The 18,188-nt window shown below is 38.6% G+C and overlaps 1 protein-coding gene and 1 pseudogene across 1 annotated transcript in view; one reads left to right on the plus strand and one right to left on the minus strand.

The window, feature by feature from the left end:
• The window catches only part of LOC101986442 (zinc finger protein 120-like), a gene marked incomplete at its 3' end in the record, with an annotated part of 45,506 nt that extends 42,163 nt beyond the window's left edge, over positions 1–3,343 (minus strand). Inside the window, exon 1 of the mRNA XM_013354814.1 lies at positions 3,167–3,343. Within this exon, the coding sequence (XP_013210268.1) occupies positions 3,167–3,343 (177 nt within the window). The remainder of the gene's footprint in view (positions 1–3,166) is intronic.
• LOC101982463 overlaps positions 3,225–18,188 on the plus strand; it is a 25,614-nt pseudogene continuing 10,650 nt past the window's right edge.

Raw genomic sequence — 18,188 nt, forward strand, 5'->3', positions numbered from 1 at the left:
GTGGGTTCACTTTAATGGGGGAGGGAAACACAAAAGGGCGAAGGATGTGGGACACACAAGGAAAAGACAGGACGAGGAGAGAAGGGGGGGTAGCAGAGGGAGAAAGAGAGAGAGAGAGAGAGAGAGAGAGAGAGAGAGAGAGAGAGGGCCTCGTGTGGCCCTGCCTTTTTAACGGGGAGCGACAGGTATCCGTAGTCCAGGGGGAGCATGGGAGTTGTAGTTTTCCAAAAGAACAACATCGGGTATCTGCATTAAACTCAGCATCAATATGGTGACTGGGAGCAAGGGACCAACAAGTTGCCTAATGAGAAGTGAACTGGCCCAGATAGGAAAAGTAACTTTTATCATGCAAGTCTCCTCTTCTTATGGTGGTCAGGAAAGGCAGGAGATGGTGTCAGAACCCCTGATACTGGAGTTACAGACAGTAGTGAAGCTGGATACTCGAAAGAATCTTTAGTGCTCCTAATTGCTAAGGTATTTCCACCCTAAGCATTCTATTCTTGATTATGTTTCCTGTCCAACACAGGCTAGTCAGGGTCAGACACCTGATGCTGATTAAAAAGTAGATTTCCCCTCCATTTAAGAGAATTAGCCTCAGGCAGGAATGAGATCCCTAATTGTTTTCTCTGTACAACATGGTCATCCCATTAGCCATATATATCCAACAAATATGGATACAGCAGGTTGTATTCATGTATTTCAGCATACTTATTCACCCATGCTTAACAAAGAAAGAAGTATTTGGAAGGGAATTGGGAAGGGATGGAATGAAGAGATAAAAGGTAATATAATAACTTTTAATTAACAATTTGAAATAAATTTTAAATTAAAAAAGTGTGGCTATGGGGCTAGAGAGAAGGCTCGGAAGTTAAGAGCACTGACAGTTCTTCCAGAGAGCCTGAGTTCAATTCCTAGCAACCACATGGTGGCTCACCATCATCTGTAATGAGATCTGGTGCCCTTTTCTGGCCTTCAGGGATACGTGTATGCAGAACACTGTATACATAATAAATACATTTTAGATTAAAAAAAGAGGGGCTAGAGAAAGGCCTCAACAATTAAGAGCACGGGGTTTTGTTACAGAGGACCCAGTTTCCATTCCCAGAACACACATGGTAGCTAACCATTTACTGTAACTTTTTGATAGTTAAAAAAAGGAAAGAGTGAAATTCTCTACAGTGATGTCACAGGTCTGGGACAGACAGCATGCCGGGGCTAGTTAATCCTTTTGGTCTTTCATGGAAGCAGTTGTGGCCTTCTGCAGAGCCAGCCTGCTCAGAGGCAAAAGCAGCTGTGTTCTGAGCTTAATAGAGATCATCATAACTGTTCATCTAGGAGCAGAGGAAACAGTGATCTTAAGTGAGTTTTCCTTGAAGTTTTCTGTTTATGTTCTCTATCTTTTGTATCTGTGAGAATCGTGGCACTGGTACGGTTATCTTTTAGATCAAACATCAAGATTGACAGGTCACATAGGCTCCAAACAATCATTTTTTTCACAGTGTCATATACTTGATTTTCAGCTAAAACCTGTAATACAAGATGAATATGGGAAAGGCATTTCTTTCCATCATTTTAAAAATTATTATATGTCCCTGTATGACTTTGAGGTAAGAGTGTCCCTAAATGTTTCTGCTTTTACATTACGATCATGTTCAGAAGTGAATTTGTTAGCTGGACATGCTTAGGGATAGGCGGAACGCGTCACGAATATGGCCAGATCCCTTAGTAAAATCCACGTTTCCTTTGTTTAGAAAAAGCATTGTTTTGGAAATAACTCCCATGCTCTCCTTTGCCTCATCTTTTTCATTTCTTCTGTCTTGGCTGTTGTGATAGTTATTATTGGTAGTGAAGTTGACTACCTCTAGAATTACCTAAAATCCAAAGAGTGAGGTAGACCTGTGAGGGACTTTTCTTAAAGGGCTGGAAATTAAAGACCCATCTTTAATCTGGGTCATTTAAGGTGATAAGATCCACCTTTAGCTGCTTAGTGGCAGTGCACTGCTCTAAGCCCAGCACTGAAGAGTCAGAGGCAGTTGGATTTTCTGAGTTTGAAACCAGCATAGTCTACAGAATGAATTCCATGGCTACATGGATAAAACCTGTCTCGAAAATACCAAAACAAAAATGCCAAACAAACAAAAAAAAAACAATCAAATAAAGAATACAATCCACTTCTAAAATGGATCACCTTCTGCTGGCAGCTGACATATATAACATATATAAAGGATATTGAAGAAAAAGGCTCTTTTTTTTTTTTTGCCTGCTTGCCCTAGCTCTGGCTACTAAGCTGATTTTTTTTATTAGCATTATAGCCCACTTTTCTGGATTTGGGTATATACTGGAGACCAGCTGAGGCATCCAGCCTCATGGTCAGATCAACTAAACCACTGGATTCTTCAAATTTCCATTGGTAATTAGCCATTGTTGAGCTACCTGGATCACAGCTTGTGAGACATTCTAATAAATCACTTTCTGTATACGTGGTTGCATTCATTCTACCAGTTCTGTCCTTGTAGAAAACCTTGAATAACACAATTGTGTTTATTTTTCACCTGCCCACTGAGGAAGGAGTATTTCATAAAGACATTCTTCCTAACTCCATTATTCTCTAAGTATTCAACTTCCCAGGAAAACTACTTTTTACTATTATTCATTTGGCATGAGTTTGCTCTGAATTTTAGGGATAGAATTTCTAAAAGAATAGAACCATCATCCAGCCTTCTGATGGAAGAAAGAACTATTATCTTGTTTGAGATCTGGTTCCTGCTTTTCTTTCCTGGTTGTCTGAAGTCCGTGTGGTAACCTGGTGAAAAGTACCTTCAGTTCACCTGACTCTGCATGGAACCACAAAACAAACATCTCCTTTTGTGTTCTTAAATCTCTCTTTAATCGTTAATATTTTGGGCTTCCTTCCATCTCTGGGACAGGGGTTCTACAAGCTAGCTAGCCACAACGCGTCCAGGAGAAGGAAGGGGGAGTTCCTGTGGAGTGCAGGAAGATAGCAGGGTCTGCTATTGGAGACAGTGACAAGAGCTATTCGAATGTATACCTCTGCAGATCTGGAAAAGTTCTGGGTCTGGCTGGAAGTTACGACCAGGAATCATTGTGCTGTGTCTTTAAGTATACTGTACCACTAAGGGAGGAGCTCTTGTCATTCAGACCTCACTAGCCAATCAGGCTTTCCAGGCGACCTGCCAGTCAGAAGTGGTGCAGGACCCTTCCGGCCACAGGCAGAAGGATTGGCTTTGAAGAGGAGCTGGCGACAGCGATTTGGGGGCTGCAGTGTGATCGCTGCTGCAGGGAGCTGCGCGGAGAGTTTGGGAAAGCTGAAAAGCCACGACATGGTGAGAGCGGGGCTGCTGTCCCCAGATGGGCGGAGCAGATGAAGAGGTGCGGGAGTCAGTATGGTGGGTCCTCCCCGGATCTGGGTGGGAACCTGCAGCCAGATTCCCTGCCCTGTGAGGTCTCCTGCAGCCCTTGCAAGTCCTTGGACCAAGAGGCAGGCCTTTGAATAACAGCTCCGTGGGCTGAATTTGCTCAGAGCATTAGCAGTAGGGAGCTGTGTGTAGAAACATCTTTCTATTCAACTCCTGCATGCTTTTGGAATGCTTTTTGGTGCTTCCATGGAAAGGAGGTTGCCAAACTCGGAGAGGCCTAGATTCTCCAATATCTTCTAGACCTTCAACACTTTGCATTTAACCTCTACCTGTAAGATCCATTTGATTAATTTTGTGAAGGTTGTAAAAAGCATCTCATGTGTTGTGTAGCACTCAACTACTGCGAATCTCACAAAATAGAATTTATCTGGGGGAGGACCCAAAAGTGTATGCTGACCAAGCCCATTAGAGATGCTAGAATACACATTTGTTCACCAGGATTTTCCCGACATTTGACTCCAAATCATTACAAAGAAGCCCCCCACCCCTGTTTTACAACCAACCTCTAGACCCATCCCCATATCAAAGAACAGACCTCTAGCAAGCTGCTCAATGAGGCATTACAGGGTCACAACTAAACTTAAGGCCTGGTGTGACATAAAGTTGCAGTTTTCTTCTTGAGAAAATCGGTTCTAACAGATCCACAATAAGACATGAGGTACAAGTATTTGAAAAGTAGAACACTGTCAAGCAAGGTTTTCATTTAGGCCTCAGGCAGGAAGGTGGAACAGCCTGAGGCCTAGGCCTTGAAAGATTTTCCTAGGGCCTGAGGTATTGACAACACAACAGAGCTCCTCTGAAACCTGGAATACGTTTGGGAGAGCTGGCCAGGTTGCTTCAGATCCTGAGAATCCAGCTCTTTCCACTAGGTGGAGCTATGGTTATCAGTCCCAAGGCTACTGTGGGCTTAGTAATTAATGTTTTGAAATACTCTGCTCCCCTTGTGTAGCATTGCTTGATTAGCTTCCTCCTGAATTTGTCCCACTACTGACTTCATAGAAGCCTCCCATTTCCTTCCATTTCCCTACTGGAACTAGTAAAGACTCTATTTTTCTTAAGAAGCTAACTTGGCACGGGACTTAGCTTGTGCAAGACCTTCCCAGTCCAGCTTTTATCTTTCTACTTGTCTAATCTTTCTCACACCCTGTGACCTTCACCTTAGTACCCTGCCACTGAAGAAGATCTGCTGTTCCAGATCTCTGAGAGTATCTTTGCTTTGCAACTCTCCCATTTGCCCAAGTTCCTAAACTGGCAACTTGCCTGTCTCTATTTAATTTGTTCAAAGTGTAACCTGGAGTGTGAACCTAAAAGACACCTAAGGATGATGGCATATATGGAATGAAAAGTCTGTCTAAGATGGCTTCTCTTTTGAGCATCAGTTAGAGATGGATGCATACCATCATTAGATTAGATTTTTCTTTATTAATCTCTTAAGTGTGAGAAGTGATTTATCCTGGGCAGGCATATTAATTCTAGAATAGCTGCATTTCCATCCCATTAGAAAAAAAAATGTTTCTGAGAAAAGCTCTCCTATGTTGACTCGGGTTGGTTTGATTCCAGTCTGTTGCTCTCTAGGGCAGTGACCTTGCTGTCCTCTATATCACACCTTCAGAATTTTTAAGTTAAAAGACTGTACCACCTCAGAGTTTTCAAATTATCTGTTTGAGTCATGTAGTCGACTGTCCAATGCCGTCACAAGAAAAGGATTCACATGTGGCACATTGCTTCTGTCTTCAGACCAAAATAGGAGAAATAGTTTACTATGTTCTCTGTAGGGGAAACAGGCTAGGAAATCAGCTGCTGGAGTCACCTTTATGAAATAGGACCTGACTGTGGTACTGGGCGGGGAGTGGTGATTTTGTAATTTCCCAGCATGTTTTAATTTATGTCATGTAAATGAAAACAGACCAGATTGTGTGGGTGTGCAGTTTGGGAAGGTTATCTTGAGCCAATGAATATTGAATTTCTAATTAGGCAGCTCTCCTATGCAGATAAATATGTTCAGTCCTGCTTGACACAGTTATGTCAGCTCAAAGGTTTGAGAAACCGGCCATTGACTATAAGTCTATGTGTCAGGTTACAGACCTCAGCAGCCAACATATACATATGGGCAATATCAGTCAATCTTATTAATGATACTCCCTCTACTAGGGAAGAACCTACTCTTTTTCAACATCAATATATCTAAGTTTTTTAGTTCTTAAAATACATTATTTTTATCATTTTAAAATCACTTATTGGTATCATTTTTAAATATTTTCTTTAAGTGCATTATGCTCTTATCTCCATTTGTTTCTGTTCTCTAGTATTCTAGGTAATTAATAGTCTTATTCCTTTTCTCTCAAGTGATGTTGATTATTGATTTCTGTGTAGAGCAATGTCTCCTATAGCTTAGGCTTGCCTCATGCTATGTAACTGAGAATTGCTTTGAAACCCTAATCCTGCCTCAGTAAGTAGGAAAAAATGGACCAGTTAATGAGTGTCCTCAAATCACTTTGACTTTTATTGGGGACTTAAAAATGAAGAGAGATCTGTGTAAGAATTAAGTTCATTGACCAACTATGAGTCTTAATGAAGAAAGGGAGAGGCAGGTCAGAGGGTGAGAGCTTTCCTGCCTCAACAGTAGATGAAATTAGCAATGTAGAATTAAGTAGTCAATTTTAGATGCTCCATAAATGTCCTGATTGGTCATTTCGTATGGTCTACAGGCCAGGGTAATCAAAAATCTGGGTAAAGTATTGACCTTATCATGAAACCAACTTTCTATAATTAAAGTATTTCAACCAAAATTGAAGACCTGAGTAGAATGTTATGGCCCTGTCTAACAGTACTGTTATTTTTCTGGTTTAAGATGTTCATCCTTAGAGAAAGGGCGTGAGAAATCTCTAGTCTCTGGAGCACATGGCCACAAAGCTTGTTTCAACTTTTCAAAATAATTTTTGAGATTATAACTACATCATATCCACATTCTCTTTCCTGCCTCCAAGCTCTACCATGATCCCTCATTTTTTTTCTAATTCATGGCCTGTCTTTCTTTAACAACAGTTACTGTGTGAATGTGACTTTTGTTTGTCTGCAGGACTTCCCAGCAAATGCTTCACTACACTGGAGATTGAGTGTGTAATGGATTTTGCACACAAATAACTTTATGTTTTGAATGAGGAACAGGATGTGCTCTAGGAAAGTGGAAGAATGTCTGTTAAAGTACAAACTTTCTAGACTAGGGCCCTGTCTGCAGGGCTAGGAGGGCAGAGCTGGAAAGACTGTACTCTCTAAATCATTTAATCTCTGGTCACCCAGTAAAGGAGCTGTTAATATTCTGAGGCCCAACTGGATGCCAGTAGCCCATGAGGGATTCTGGGAAAACCTAGCAATCAGAAGTACTAGTGACAGGTAGCTTGTGCATTCTTTCCAGGATTTTCCTCCGCTTCTGCTGTAGGGAGTTGTAAGGAAGATCACAAGCCATGCCATGGTGGGTATAGGGTGTTCAGAGCAGGTCTGCTGAGCTGTCATCTGCTGGGATTTGGATGGACCATGAGCCAGGCTGTGGTTTTCTTGTATATGGTGACGTGTCCTCTCTGCCTCCCTGTGTATGGATTTCCTGAGGAGGGGAGACTCTGCAGCCCTGACATGGGAGGAGGATATGATGCTTGTAATATCACTGTCCAATATGCAGTGGGAAGACAGATTGAAAAACTGAAGGAGGTGTGGTTTCTAGAAGTTCTGAATGTTGCATTCCACTTTCAGGTTTGTCTTAATAATGTCATAAAATGATTTAGAAACTGGTAGGAAGATGGTGATGTGGATCACCTTTCAGCAATACAATTAGAATGCTTTTAAATTTCTGCTACCACCATCTACAATGATGTGATTCAGTGAAATTTTGTTCAGGAGACAAAGGGAGTTTCTGATCTCAGAGATTTCTCAAGTGTGCATGATTTGGGGCAGGTAGATGGGGCAGAATCCACATTTCATGCCATAATGTATGTAGCAGGAAGCAGCTTTTATTATTTGTTGTTCTGGGATTGGGCATCAGTGGGGCTGGATTTACCTAAAACCACAAGGAGGCATAAGGGACTGCAGAGTCATAGCAAGAAATCACCTCCATTGGCAGAGAGAGCTCTAGGTCATTGGACTTTGTCTTTGAATGAAATATTAGTAGCTGGAGGGTCAGAAACAATAGTTTAAGGATCACTTTGTGTTAATTTTGTGAAAGTTGTGAAATCTGTGCTTATTTAATTGTTATCCACATTGAATCATAGGTAGCTGGATAACATTGGTCAAGATTACATTTTTCCTGGCTATGTTTCCTGTGATCTTTTGGTTAAAAATTGACTATATTTTCCTGCCTTTGTTCTTGTCTTTTTCTCTCCATCCCCTTTATTCTTTCACAAATATTGTACACATTCTTGATTGTTTTATCTTTTTGTAAGTATAGAAGTCATATTATATCAATCTGTGTACTATTTTTTCATAATTCTATTGAGCATTCTGAGTGTTTCCACTGTGAATATAGCTTTGTAATCAAATTTTCTGTTTTAATTGTTGGGCATTGTTATTGAATTGTATTCATTTTATGGTACACATTTACCATACAGAACATTTTAATTTTGATGCATCAAAATTACTTCTTTATTTATTTAGGTTTTGTTGTTGTTACTAATCTGTGAAAGAATTTTGTTTTATTGGATAAAAGGTATTATGGGTCTTGGCAGGTAGCTCTGCACATATTATTTTGGGGGATGACCTGAGTTCAGATACCTACACTCAAGTTTGGAGGCTCATAACTCTACTATTCCAGATCCAGGTGAACTGACACCCTCCTTTGTGTGTCACCTGTATACATATGGAAGACATTCTTTCTCATGCACAAACATACACAAAAAAAAACTAACAATAAACTTATTTTCAATAGTACTTGTGAGTTATAAAGCAATTAGAGTAAAACATCTTGCTTTAGGTGTATACTGGTTCTTTCCAAATCTGTTATCTTGCATTTTGTTATGTTTTTGTTTCCTCATTCTGATGCAGACTTACAGGCAGTCATAGAAAACAAAATGATGTCTAAGTGATCCTGAAAGACATCCTTTTCTTTATCATAGGAGAATGAGATCCTTTTAGTAGTCAAACTATTTTCTATAAAGCTAAAATATCAGAAGGCTTCAAGTGAATCTCCTCACCCAACCCATTTCCTGTTATTAGTAAAGGAGAAAATTGGAGTGTCCAGGATAAGTGCTGGTCAATGATTTCTTGGATTTTGATTTTGATTAGAAACTCGTAGTTCTTGTTTAAGGAACCCTAATATATATATATATTTGTAGATCTGTCTTTGTGTCTTCTTTTGTCAGTGGTGCCATCTATGTTGTTGATTTCATTGATTGTAATCTGGACCTTCACCAATTTTGTATTCAGAAACTTTCTTATGAGTTCCTTGAGTTTTGTTGGTTTGGGAAATTTCTGGGGAAAGACATTTTTAATTTTCTTGAGCTTAGACACTAGCCTCTTCCCATTTCCTGGCATATCTGTGTTTTCCAGTTGTTGCTATCTTCATATTTGTGTTTTTGCTGCTGAAGTGGTTGATAGGATTGATTCATTGGCTTTGGATCTTGAAAACCTTCTTGTCTATTCTTGTCTCTTTTTCCTAATTGGCCTCAGCTGTCAACATGACATAGCCTATATTCATCTGAGGCAACCTGAATTGAAGGTGTGCCTAGATCAGAATATCTGGTTACTGTGTCTGAGAGAGATTGTGTTGATTTTGATTGATGTGGGAAGGTTCTTCCACTGAGTTGGCAATATCTCTGAGCAAGTGGGCCTGGGCTGGATAAGAGAACTAGCTGAGCATAACAAAGCAAGAGATGAAGCCAGGAAACAATAATTACACATACTTCGCCTTCAGTTATTATCTTGAGTTTCTATCCCAAACTCCCACAAGTAGGGACTGTGACCTAGTGGTATCAGCCAAATAAACCTGTCCATTATCTAGTTACTTTTGGTTAGATAATTTAATCACAGTAACGGAGAAGAAAGTTGGAACAAAAAAAAAAATGGTACCCCAAAAGTGATTTTGTTGCTATAAAGGACCTGGAAATACTGACTTTTGGAATAATGTTGAAGATATCAGGACTTAAGATAGGAAAAGCCATAGAAAGCTAGATACAAAGTGTAATCAGCTGTTCCTATAGAACTTGGAAGATGGGTTCTCCTTGACAGACAGTAGAGGTCAAGGTCATGGGATTTTAGTAATGGGCTCTGACAGGAACCATGGAGTTGTCATGGCCTACCTACCTTGAGAGACATGTGACTTGGGTTTTTCTTGTTAGAGTCTATGGCTCCTGGGATATAATGTATTTTTCAGTTCCTGACAGACTGATGCACTCCCTCAGGCAGTGCAACATTCAAGCTGATTTTGTTTCTCTGTTTACTCCCTTAGTAGTCAAGGAAGCATGGAAACTGAACAGGACAATTGGTCTTAGACATTAATCAATCTTGTGTACCCTGTATAGCTTGCAAACTTCATTGTATGCTGACAGCTACAACTGTATTGATCCTGGGAATTGTTGTCATCTTCTATTTCTGATAAAGATACTAAATGTCTGATTAGTAAGCACAGGTGCTTAGAAACTTTCATGAAAAATTTAGCAAGATTTTATTTCTATGATATTTTGGCTCCAAATCTTTCTTATTCTCTCCATTTCCCAAAAAAAGTAAGGCAGAATTAAAAAGTAATGGACTGATATAATATTCCTTAGACAAAATATTGCTGCTATTGGATGGTCATTTCTATTGACTCATTCAAGTCTATGGTGAAAAAGAAACATGTAGAAAGAAATTAGAAGTCTGTGTCTTGTTGAGAAAAACAGCATGAGGTAGTTTCAGATGACAGTCCAGTGGTGAAAAAGTGGTAGGAATTTTCAAGGACTTTAGCACCATTAAGGGGAAGGCCCTTGCTCTGCATTTGAAGCCTAGGAGGGTGCCGAAGTATAAGACTCCATCCATCTAAGCCCTCAATTTATGAAAGGAGTATGCAAAGTAATGCCTTGTCCCAGGAGCAAGATCACACAGAACCTGCAGAAAATTTGGTCCAGTCTTGGTAGGATCATCTGTGATGATTCTGGAAACAAGAAAGATAAAAAATGTAAAGGTTATAAATTCTTCATCTGTTGTCAGCTCATCATTATAGTATCCATCTCTGTTTGGCAGAGTCAGCCCCAGTGAAAAGATAATAAGGCTTGTTTGGAGTCAGAGCAGAGCTAGCCATTAGCGGACCAAAAAGTACTATAGAAGTTTGGAAGACAGATAGGAGAGAGGAAGTAGTAAATTGGGCGGAGAGAGGATCTTTCACTTTTTTGGATGGAAAAACTAAAGAGGTAGGAGTTGCTGGTGGCTGCTCCACTGCTTCACTGATCTTTCATGTTTTTACCCCAAAATCTGACTCCTGATTTTTTTATTGATAAAGGTTAAGCAGACTAACACTTCACCTGATACATTAAAAGATATACTTAATAAACAGAAGGGATAATTAAGATCCCCAGAGATAGATTACATAATAGTTTATTAACTTTAATATTTTAAATGCTAATGAAAAGGAAATGGCAGTTACAGAGAAACATAAGATAATAAAAAAACTGCTAAATTAAATCAACCTGTATACTTGAAAAATATGTTGACATCAGAATAAAAACCAGGATATGTGTTATGTTGGGGAAGAGGTTTTGTTTTTGTTTCCATGGGGGGGGGGATTTATAGATACCATCAAAATTGATAAAGATTAGATTTAAACATAAAAGATCTCTTGATTAAAAGACAATAGTTCATTAAACAACATGATCATTAAATCTAAACTAACTTACAAGATTGACAGATGCTTTACATTTGATCAAATATAGCTTGCCAAAAATAAAACTCCCCAAAGTTAGGGTTGGGGCAGGATTTTGTTTGTTTTTTACAAAAAAATAAAGATATCCAACCAAGTAACCTAAAGACCAGTGGACAAATGAGACTTCTAAAAAACAAACAAAAAAAACAAATCATGCCCTAAAAAAAAAAAAAGTCCTCCCCCAAAAGAGTAAATTGGCCTATTGATATATCCCATTTCCAGTGGGATAAAATTTCACAAATCTTCCCAAATGTTTGTTTCCGCTGTTCTCTACAGATATATAGACAAATGGTCATTTTACAGTCCCAGTTCAATTAAAAAACAAAAGCTGGCGTTAGAGTTGGAACATGGCTCTCTCCTTCTCTAAACTCAAACATGGTTGTTAAAAGAAAATCCCAAATCTCTGTCTTATACCAAAAAAGAGCCACTTGATATGGGACAGAAGTAAAACCAAAATTAAGAGACTATTCTATTGCCTCTAATCTCATAATTCTTTGGTTTTATTTTTAGCTTTAAAACTTTTCTCAAGGTGTAAATATTGTCTCAAAATTTATAAATTAATATATATATATATATATTAAAATTTCTGTCATTATATTAATGGTCATATAGAATACAACTTATTCTAATAAAAGAGTTCTTCTAGCTTCCTATCCATGATTTCAGGTTAAGAGTCTATCAGGTAACTAATAATTAAGTGTTTATGCTCTGGATGTACATAACAAATTATGGTTCTTTATCCTCTTTGAGATTTACTACATATAGCATTTAAAAGTCTTTAAATTTTCTACAGTAAACTGATCATTCTCAACAGCGACCTTTAAAGTCTTCACAAGGAGCATAGGGTCCCACACAATGATTCCATCTAGTTTGTGCTGACACCACTAAACTGACAAACACCACCCAAAAATCAGCTTTGAACTACAAACTACTCAGGAAAATTTCATATACACTACTCTAGCCAGGATTTGCAATAAGCCCGAAACTTTCCCATTACACAAAGATTGGGCAACAAATAATAGAGCTAACTCTCCCATAACTTGACTATTATCTCATTTTTTTCAAGGTCCCCTAAAGATGATGTCACCCACAGACAACAAAAAATAATTTTAAAAACGCAATGCCCACATTCCCAATAGGTGGGGTGGACAGTTTTTGGTCATTCAGTAGGTTATGATATTTGTCATCATTTAGGGCTTGGTTACAAGTGGTTATTGGTAATGGACAAAAAGAAAAAGAAAAATTAAACAAAGAAGATTAGATTCAGTGGTCTTGTTCTGAAAAGAAAAAGGGGAGATATAGAAATGATAGAATAAAAGTAGATTGTTAAATCTAGTTGTAAACAAAAACTACTAGTCTTTAATATTTTACATTGGTATGAACTTTTGCATGTTGATACAAATTTGAGGTTATTTTTCTTACACTGTATATATATTTCTACATATATGTTCAACATATTTTGTATGTTGATACAAATGTCAGATTACATACTGGATGTGCATTTCTACTTTTGTTTATTGTTCCCATACAATTCATTTAACAATATAATGTAAATTTCTAGTTCTTAAAAGTTATTACTGCAAACTATTTAAGATAATAAAGAAATACAAGTTGGTAGTAGTTGCTTATTATAATCAAACATGTTAGGGATGTTTTCTTTTTTTTTAGTTTTACTTTCTTATTTTATTTTAAGAGGTGTTAGTTTCATAAGTTTCCGAGTTTGATACATTACTGTGGTTATAAGATGTAACAAGATGATCTGTGATGTTTTGACTTATTTAAATCAATATGACTTTGTGATTCTACTATATTGTTAAAATACAAATTTTATTTTACCAAACCTACTTCAGAAATACAATGACAATTGGGTTCATATTTTCAAAGTTTTAGAGTATATGATGGTGGAGCAAAGGCACAATGGCTGAAATAGAGCTGAGTGTTCACATCTTGATTCTCAAGTAGGAGACAGAGAGAACTCACAGGATATGACAATTAGCTTTAGAAACCTCAAAGCCAATCATAGTGATACACCTTCTCGAATACACCACAACCTCTTATCCTTCGTTAGGGATGTTTTCAAGGTCAAACAAAATACATTTTAAATAGACAGGTGGTCTTCAAACACTTCAGAGATCTACAAAATATGGCATTTAAGATGTTTTAATAATATAAGGCTTTTTTATGACAATGAGACATGTTGGCTCCTGACATCACCAATCTACTTCAGAAAAGATGATGAACATCAGCAAAACTCCATATGGAGTTTTCTTTCTTGGTGACAAAAGTTCACCATTGGACAAAAAAACTGCCCTTGCCTTTACTACTGACTGTATGCTGTCCAAATTAGACAAACAGGACACAGAAGAAAGTGATTGCTGAACTTTTTCGAGACAAGGCAGGAGATGCCCCAAAGGTACGGAGGAACCTTGGGTGACTGTCCAGGCAGCCAGCTGTTTGCTCTGCATTTCCTGTTTCCTCAGGTAATATTATATCCTTCTAAGATCTCTGATTAACTAGATAGTTATAGTCGTTCTTGTTACCAAATTGAAAATAGAAGCTCACAAAAAAGGTATAAAGTATATAAGGTTAAGAGACATGAGATAATCTTGGGTTGGTGATACAAGTTAGAATAAAAAGTAATTTAAGCACAACACCTTTGTTGCGAATTAGGTCGGTACGATAAATAACCAGGCCAGCTCTAGGATAACAATTACATTTTAATGGTTATAAGGGGAAACTCACGCTACAAGAGTGGGAGGTCTGACTTCCTATCTGTCCAGTGGGGGCCCGCACAGAGAGAGAGAGCACGTGCATCTGGGTCCTCCCAGTTTTTCTTCCTGCGCTCCAGGTAGCCATGCCTTAACTAGATGTGATTGGTTGACAGAGCCTCCCCATCACACCTTGGACTCACCAAGATAGTAAAATATTTTCTCTAAATTTACCAAATACAAAGGGACTGGATATTGTTAATATAATTCTTGCCTGTATATACTTATATATGGTTATTATACTTATTGTATATAGTTTCACTATGCTGGTTAAAACCTTCCTTTTTTATTTAGGCAAAAGGGGAAATGTGATATTTTGATCATCATTTGTTCTGATGATGATAAAACTTGCTTGAAGTCTGAGAGCAGAGCTAGCCATTAGATAATCAAAAAATACTATAGAAGTTTGGAGGACTATGGACAGATAGGAGACAGGATTAGTAAGACAGGGCTGAGAGAGGATCTTGGCATTTGTTGGTTGGAGGAACTGAAGAGGTAGAAGTCACTGGTGGCTGCCCTGCTGCTTCTCTGATCTTTCAGGTTCTTACCCCAAAATCTCACTCCCAATTTTTTACTGATAAAGGTTAGCTAGATCAGTGCTTCAGTAGGGATAGAGCTATATAAACCCTTTGAAAATGAAGCCCCGTGTGTCTGAGACAGAGCCTCGGGAGTTTGACATTTGCCTTGCTGAGTTTTCAGTTTCATCTTCTCTCACTCATCCACATTCCTCTCTTTCGTTTACTTTCTATTTTTTATTTATTCTTCTTTCATCTTTACTTACAGTGTCTCTCTCCTCCCTCCACTCTCATCAGTCCTCCACATCTTCCCCAAATTTTTTCTTCTTCCATTTACCTTTAGAAAGGAGCAGGTCTTTCATAGATATCAACCAAATATGGTATCTTAATTAGGGTTTCTGTTGTTGTGATAAAACACCATGACCAAAAAGCAAAATGGGGGAGAAAAGGGTTTATTTGGCTTACACTTCCATATTGCTGTTCACTATTAAAGGATGTCAGGGCAGGAACTCAAACAGGGCAATATCCTGGAGACAGGACCTGATTCAAATGCCATGGAGGAATACTGGCTAACTTCATATGGCGTGCTCAGCCTCCTTCCTTTTAGATCCCAGGACCACCAGCCCAGGGATGGCACCACACTCAATAGGCTATGCCCTCCCCTACTGATCAAGAATTGTGAGAATGTCTCACTGCTGAATCTCATAGAGGCATTTCTTTTCCTGAGGCTCCCTGCTCTGATATCTCCAGCTTGGTGTCAAGTATATACTTAAAACCAACCCGTACACATGGTGCAAGAAGTTTCAATAAGACTAGGCAGAAACCATCACATTAAGGCTGGATAAGGCAACCCAGTATGAGGAAAATGCTCCCAAGAGCTGTTAGATTAGTCAGAGTTACCCCCTCCTGTGCACACCCCCCACTCTTCATTTCACAAAACACCAAGGTATGAATTCATAGCATATATGCAAAGGACTTAGCGCAGACCCGTACAGGGTCATCAAGGTCATGATTGCTGTTCCAGTCTCTAGACATGCAGGACTCACAGGAAAGGGCTGCTGACCTTTGCCAAAACAAGATGGGTCAGTTGTTCAGGGTTCCTGCTTCACAGAAGAGTCTACAGGACACAGAGGAAAGTGACTGAACTTTATGAATACAAGACACAACAGTTCTTCAAATTTCCTGTTCACTGAAAAGTCTGCCAGATACTCTAGGCCTTTAGGCCAAAGGTGAATCCCCCGATGTTACAGAGGAACTTTAGGTGACTGTCCAGGCAGTTAGAAGTCTCTGTTATTAGGTGACATTACATCCTTCTGGGGTCTGATGGGACTAAAGACTAAATAATTAAGACCTATAATTTTCCTTAGTTATGATAAAAAGTAAATGGGTATATTTACTTTGGATCACAAAGTTAGAATAGATAATGGAATATTTTCTCTGAATTGGCTAAATACAAATGGACCAAATATTGTAAATATAATTCTTGATAACTATTTTTGTTTTATATAGTTTTACTAGGTTAAAGTTAAAACCTTTCATTTTTGTTTAGACAAAAAGGGCAAATTTAGTGAGATATTAATTTATGCTGTGAAATATTTGTTTACTGATACAAAGATGTATTGCATTTTTTATGTTGCATTTGTTTATTTAAAACTCTGTGAAGCCGTATTACTTTGCCTGCCTAAAACACCTGATTGATTTAATAGAAATCTGAATAGTCAGTAACTAGGCAGGAGATAGATAGGTAGGTAGGGCTGCCAGATAGAGACAGTAAACAGCAGAAAGAGAGAAGGAGCTAGAAGAGGAGAGGAGGGTATCGGGGGCAGCCATAGACTAAGAAGTAAACAAAGGTATATAGAATAAAAGTAAAAGCTGAGACTAAGAAGTAAACAAAGGTATATAGAAAAAAATTAAGAGCTGAGAGGCAAAAGTAGATGGGATAATGTAAGAAAAGCTGGCTAGAAACAAGCCAAGCTAAGGCTGGGCGTGATGTATCTGACTGCTGGGTGGTAGGCTGCTAAAAGAGCCAAAGAGTAATAAAAACAACTATGGGATGGAACATGCTTTGGGTATATGACCAAGAGTGGTATAGCAGCATCTTGGGGTAGATCTTTTCCCAATTTTCCAAGGAACTGCCATTTTGATTTCCATAGTAGCTGTGTAAGTGTGTAAAAGTTATTTCCTGTACAGGAACCAGAGTGATGTAGTTAAATTGTTACTCAGTTCATGCCAGTCTAAAGTTTAAGAATTTGTTGGTGACTTGAAATTCTTAGGCCTGCTCTTATATCCTAAATGGAATTTTGTTGTTGTTGTTGTTATTTTGTTATCTAGCCCAAGGTGGCAACTTATTCATGGCAACTTTCCTCCCAGCTTCTGAGTGCTGGAGTTATATGCCATGTAGTCATCTGAATAGTTAAAAGATAGTGTTAGATTGGAAAAACTAGGTTTACTGCTTCTTTTAGAGTTAGAAAGGAACATGGTTTAGCTAATAAGAGCTGTATAACATAGGATACGGAGACTGAGGGTATTTGTTCACATCTGTTGTGTCACTCACAACTTCCTGGTTCCCCTCAAGCCCACCTGAGAGCGCAGAAATCCCATTAAATCTGGATATTCTTTAATTCGGCTGCTGTCATTTGGCTTGATTGGGATTTTTGCATCGGCAGAGAGCTCGCGTTAGGAATACTCCTGACATCTATGATTAGCCTGAGATTATAGGGACCATGGACAAGGAAATGTCTTGTTTGATAGGGATGTATCATAAAATTTTAAGTCAAGTGAATATTTTCCCCCAAAGATACTTTGAGTAGGGTTATTTTATCTGACTAGGAGAAATGAGACTACTCCACCACCCTGTTTGCTGCTCAAAATGAAACGAACCTGGATATCAACTCATAGACATCTGCAAGGCCTCCTACTGAAACACACTTTTAAGAGTGATCTTCGACAGAGAACCCTGAGTCCTCTGTGTCACTAATGTATAATTTCCTTACTGTTCTCTTGCCAGGCCTCCTTAGCCTTATTCCCCAGGGAAAGGGTTGTCATCAGCCCTGCAACCATTATACATAAAACTGAAAAAAATCAGACTCAGCAGGTTGTCTTCATATATTTCAATGAAGTATTTGAGATGGGGTGGAGTTGAGAGTAAAAAGGAGAAAGGGATATAATATCTTTTAAATAAAATGTATAGAAATAAATTTTAAATTAAAAGTAGGAATAGAGAGATGGCTCAGCAATTAATAGCACTAGATGTTGTCATAGAAGAACCAGTCCCCATTCTCAGAATCCACATGGTAACTAACCATTTGCTGTAACTCCAGTCCCAGGCATCTCCTGCCTTCTTCTGGCCTCGGTATGTATGTGCACAGATACATGTAGCAAAACACACACATAACTGAAAGTAAAAAGAGATTTTAAAAAAAAAAGAAAGAAAATAAATGAATTGAATTCCATACAGTGATATCACAGGATCGAGACAGACAGCAGCCAGGGATAGTTAAAAATGAACTTCTGAGCCGGGCGGTGGTGGTGCACGCCTTTAATCCCAGCACTTGGGAGGCAGATCTCTGTGAATTTGAGACCAGCCTGG

This window comes from Microtus ochrogaster, unplaced genomic scaffold (assembly GCF_000317375.1).
Source record: "Microtus ochrogaster isolate Prairie Vole_2 unplaced genomic scaffold, MicOch1.0 UNK72, whole genome shotgun sequence".
NCBI lineage: Eukaryota > Metazoa > Chordata > Mammalia > Rodentia > Cricetidae > Microtus > Microtus ochrogaster.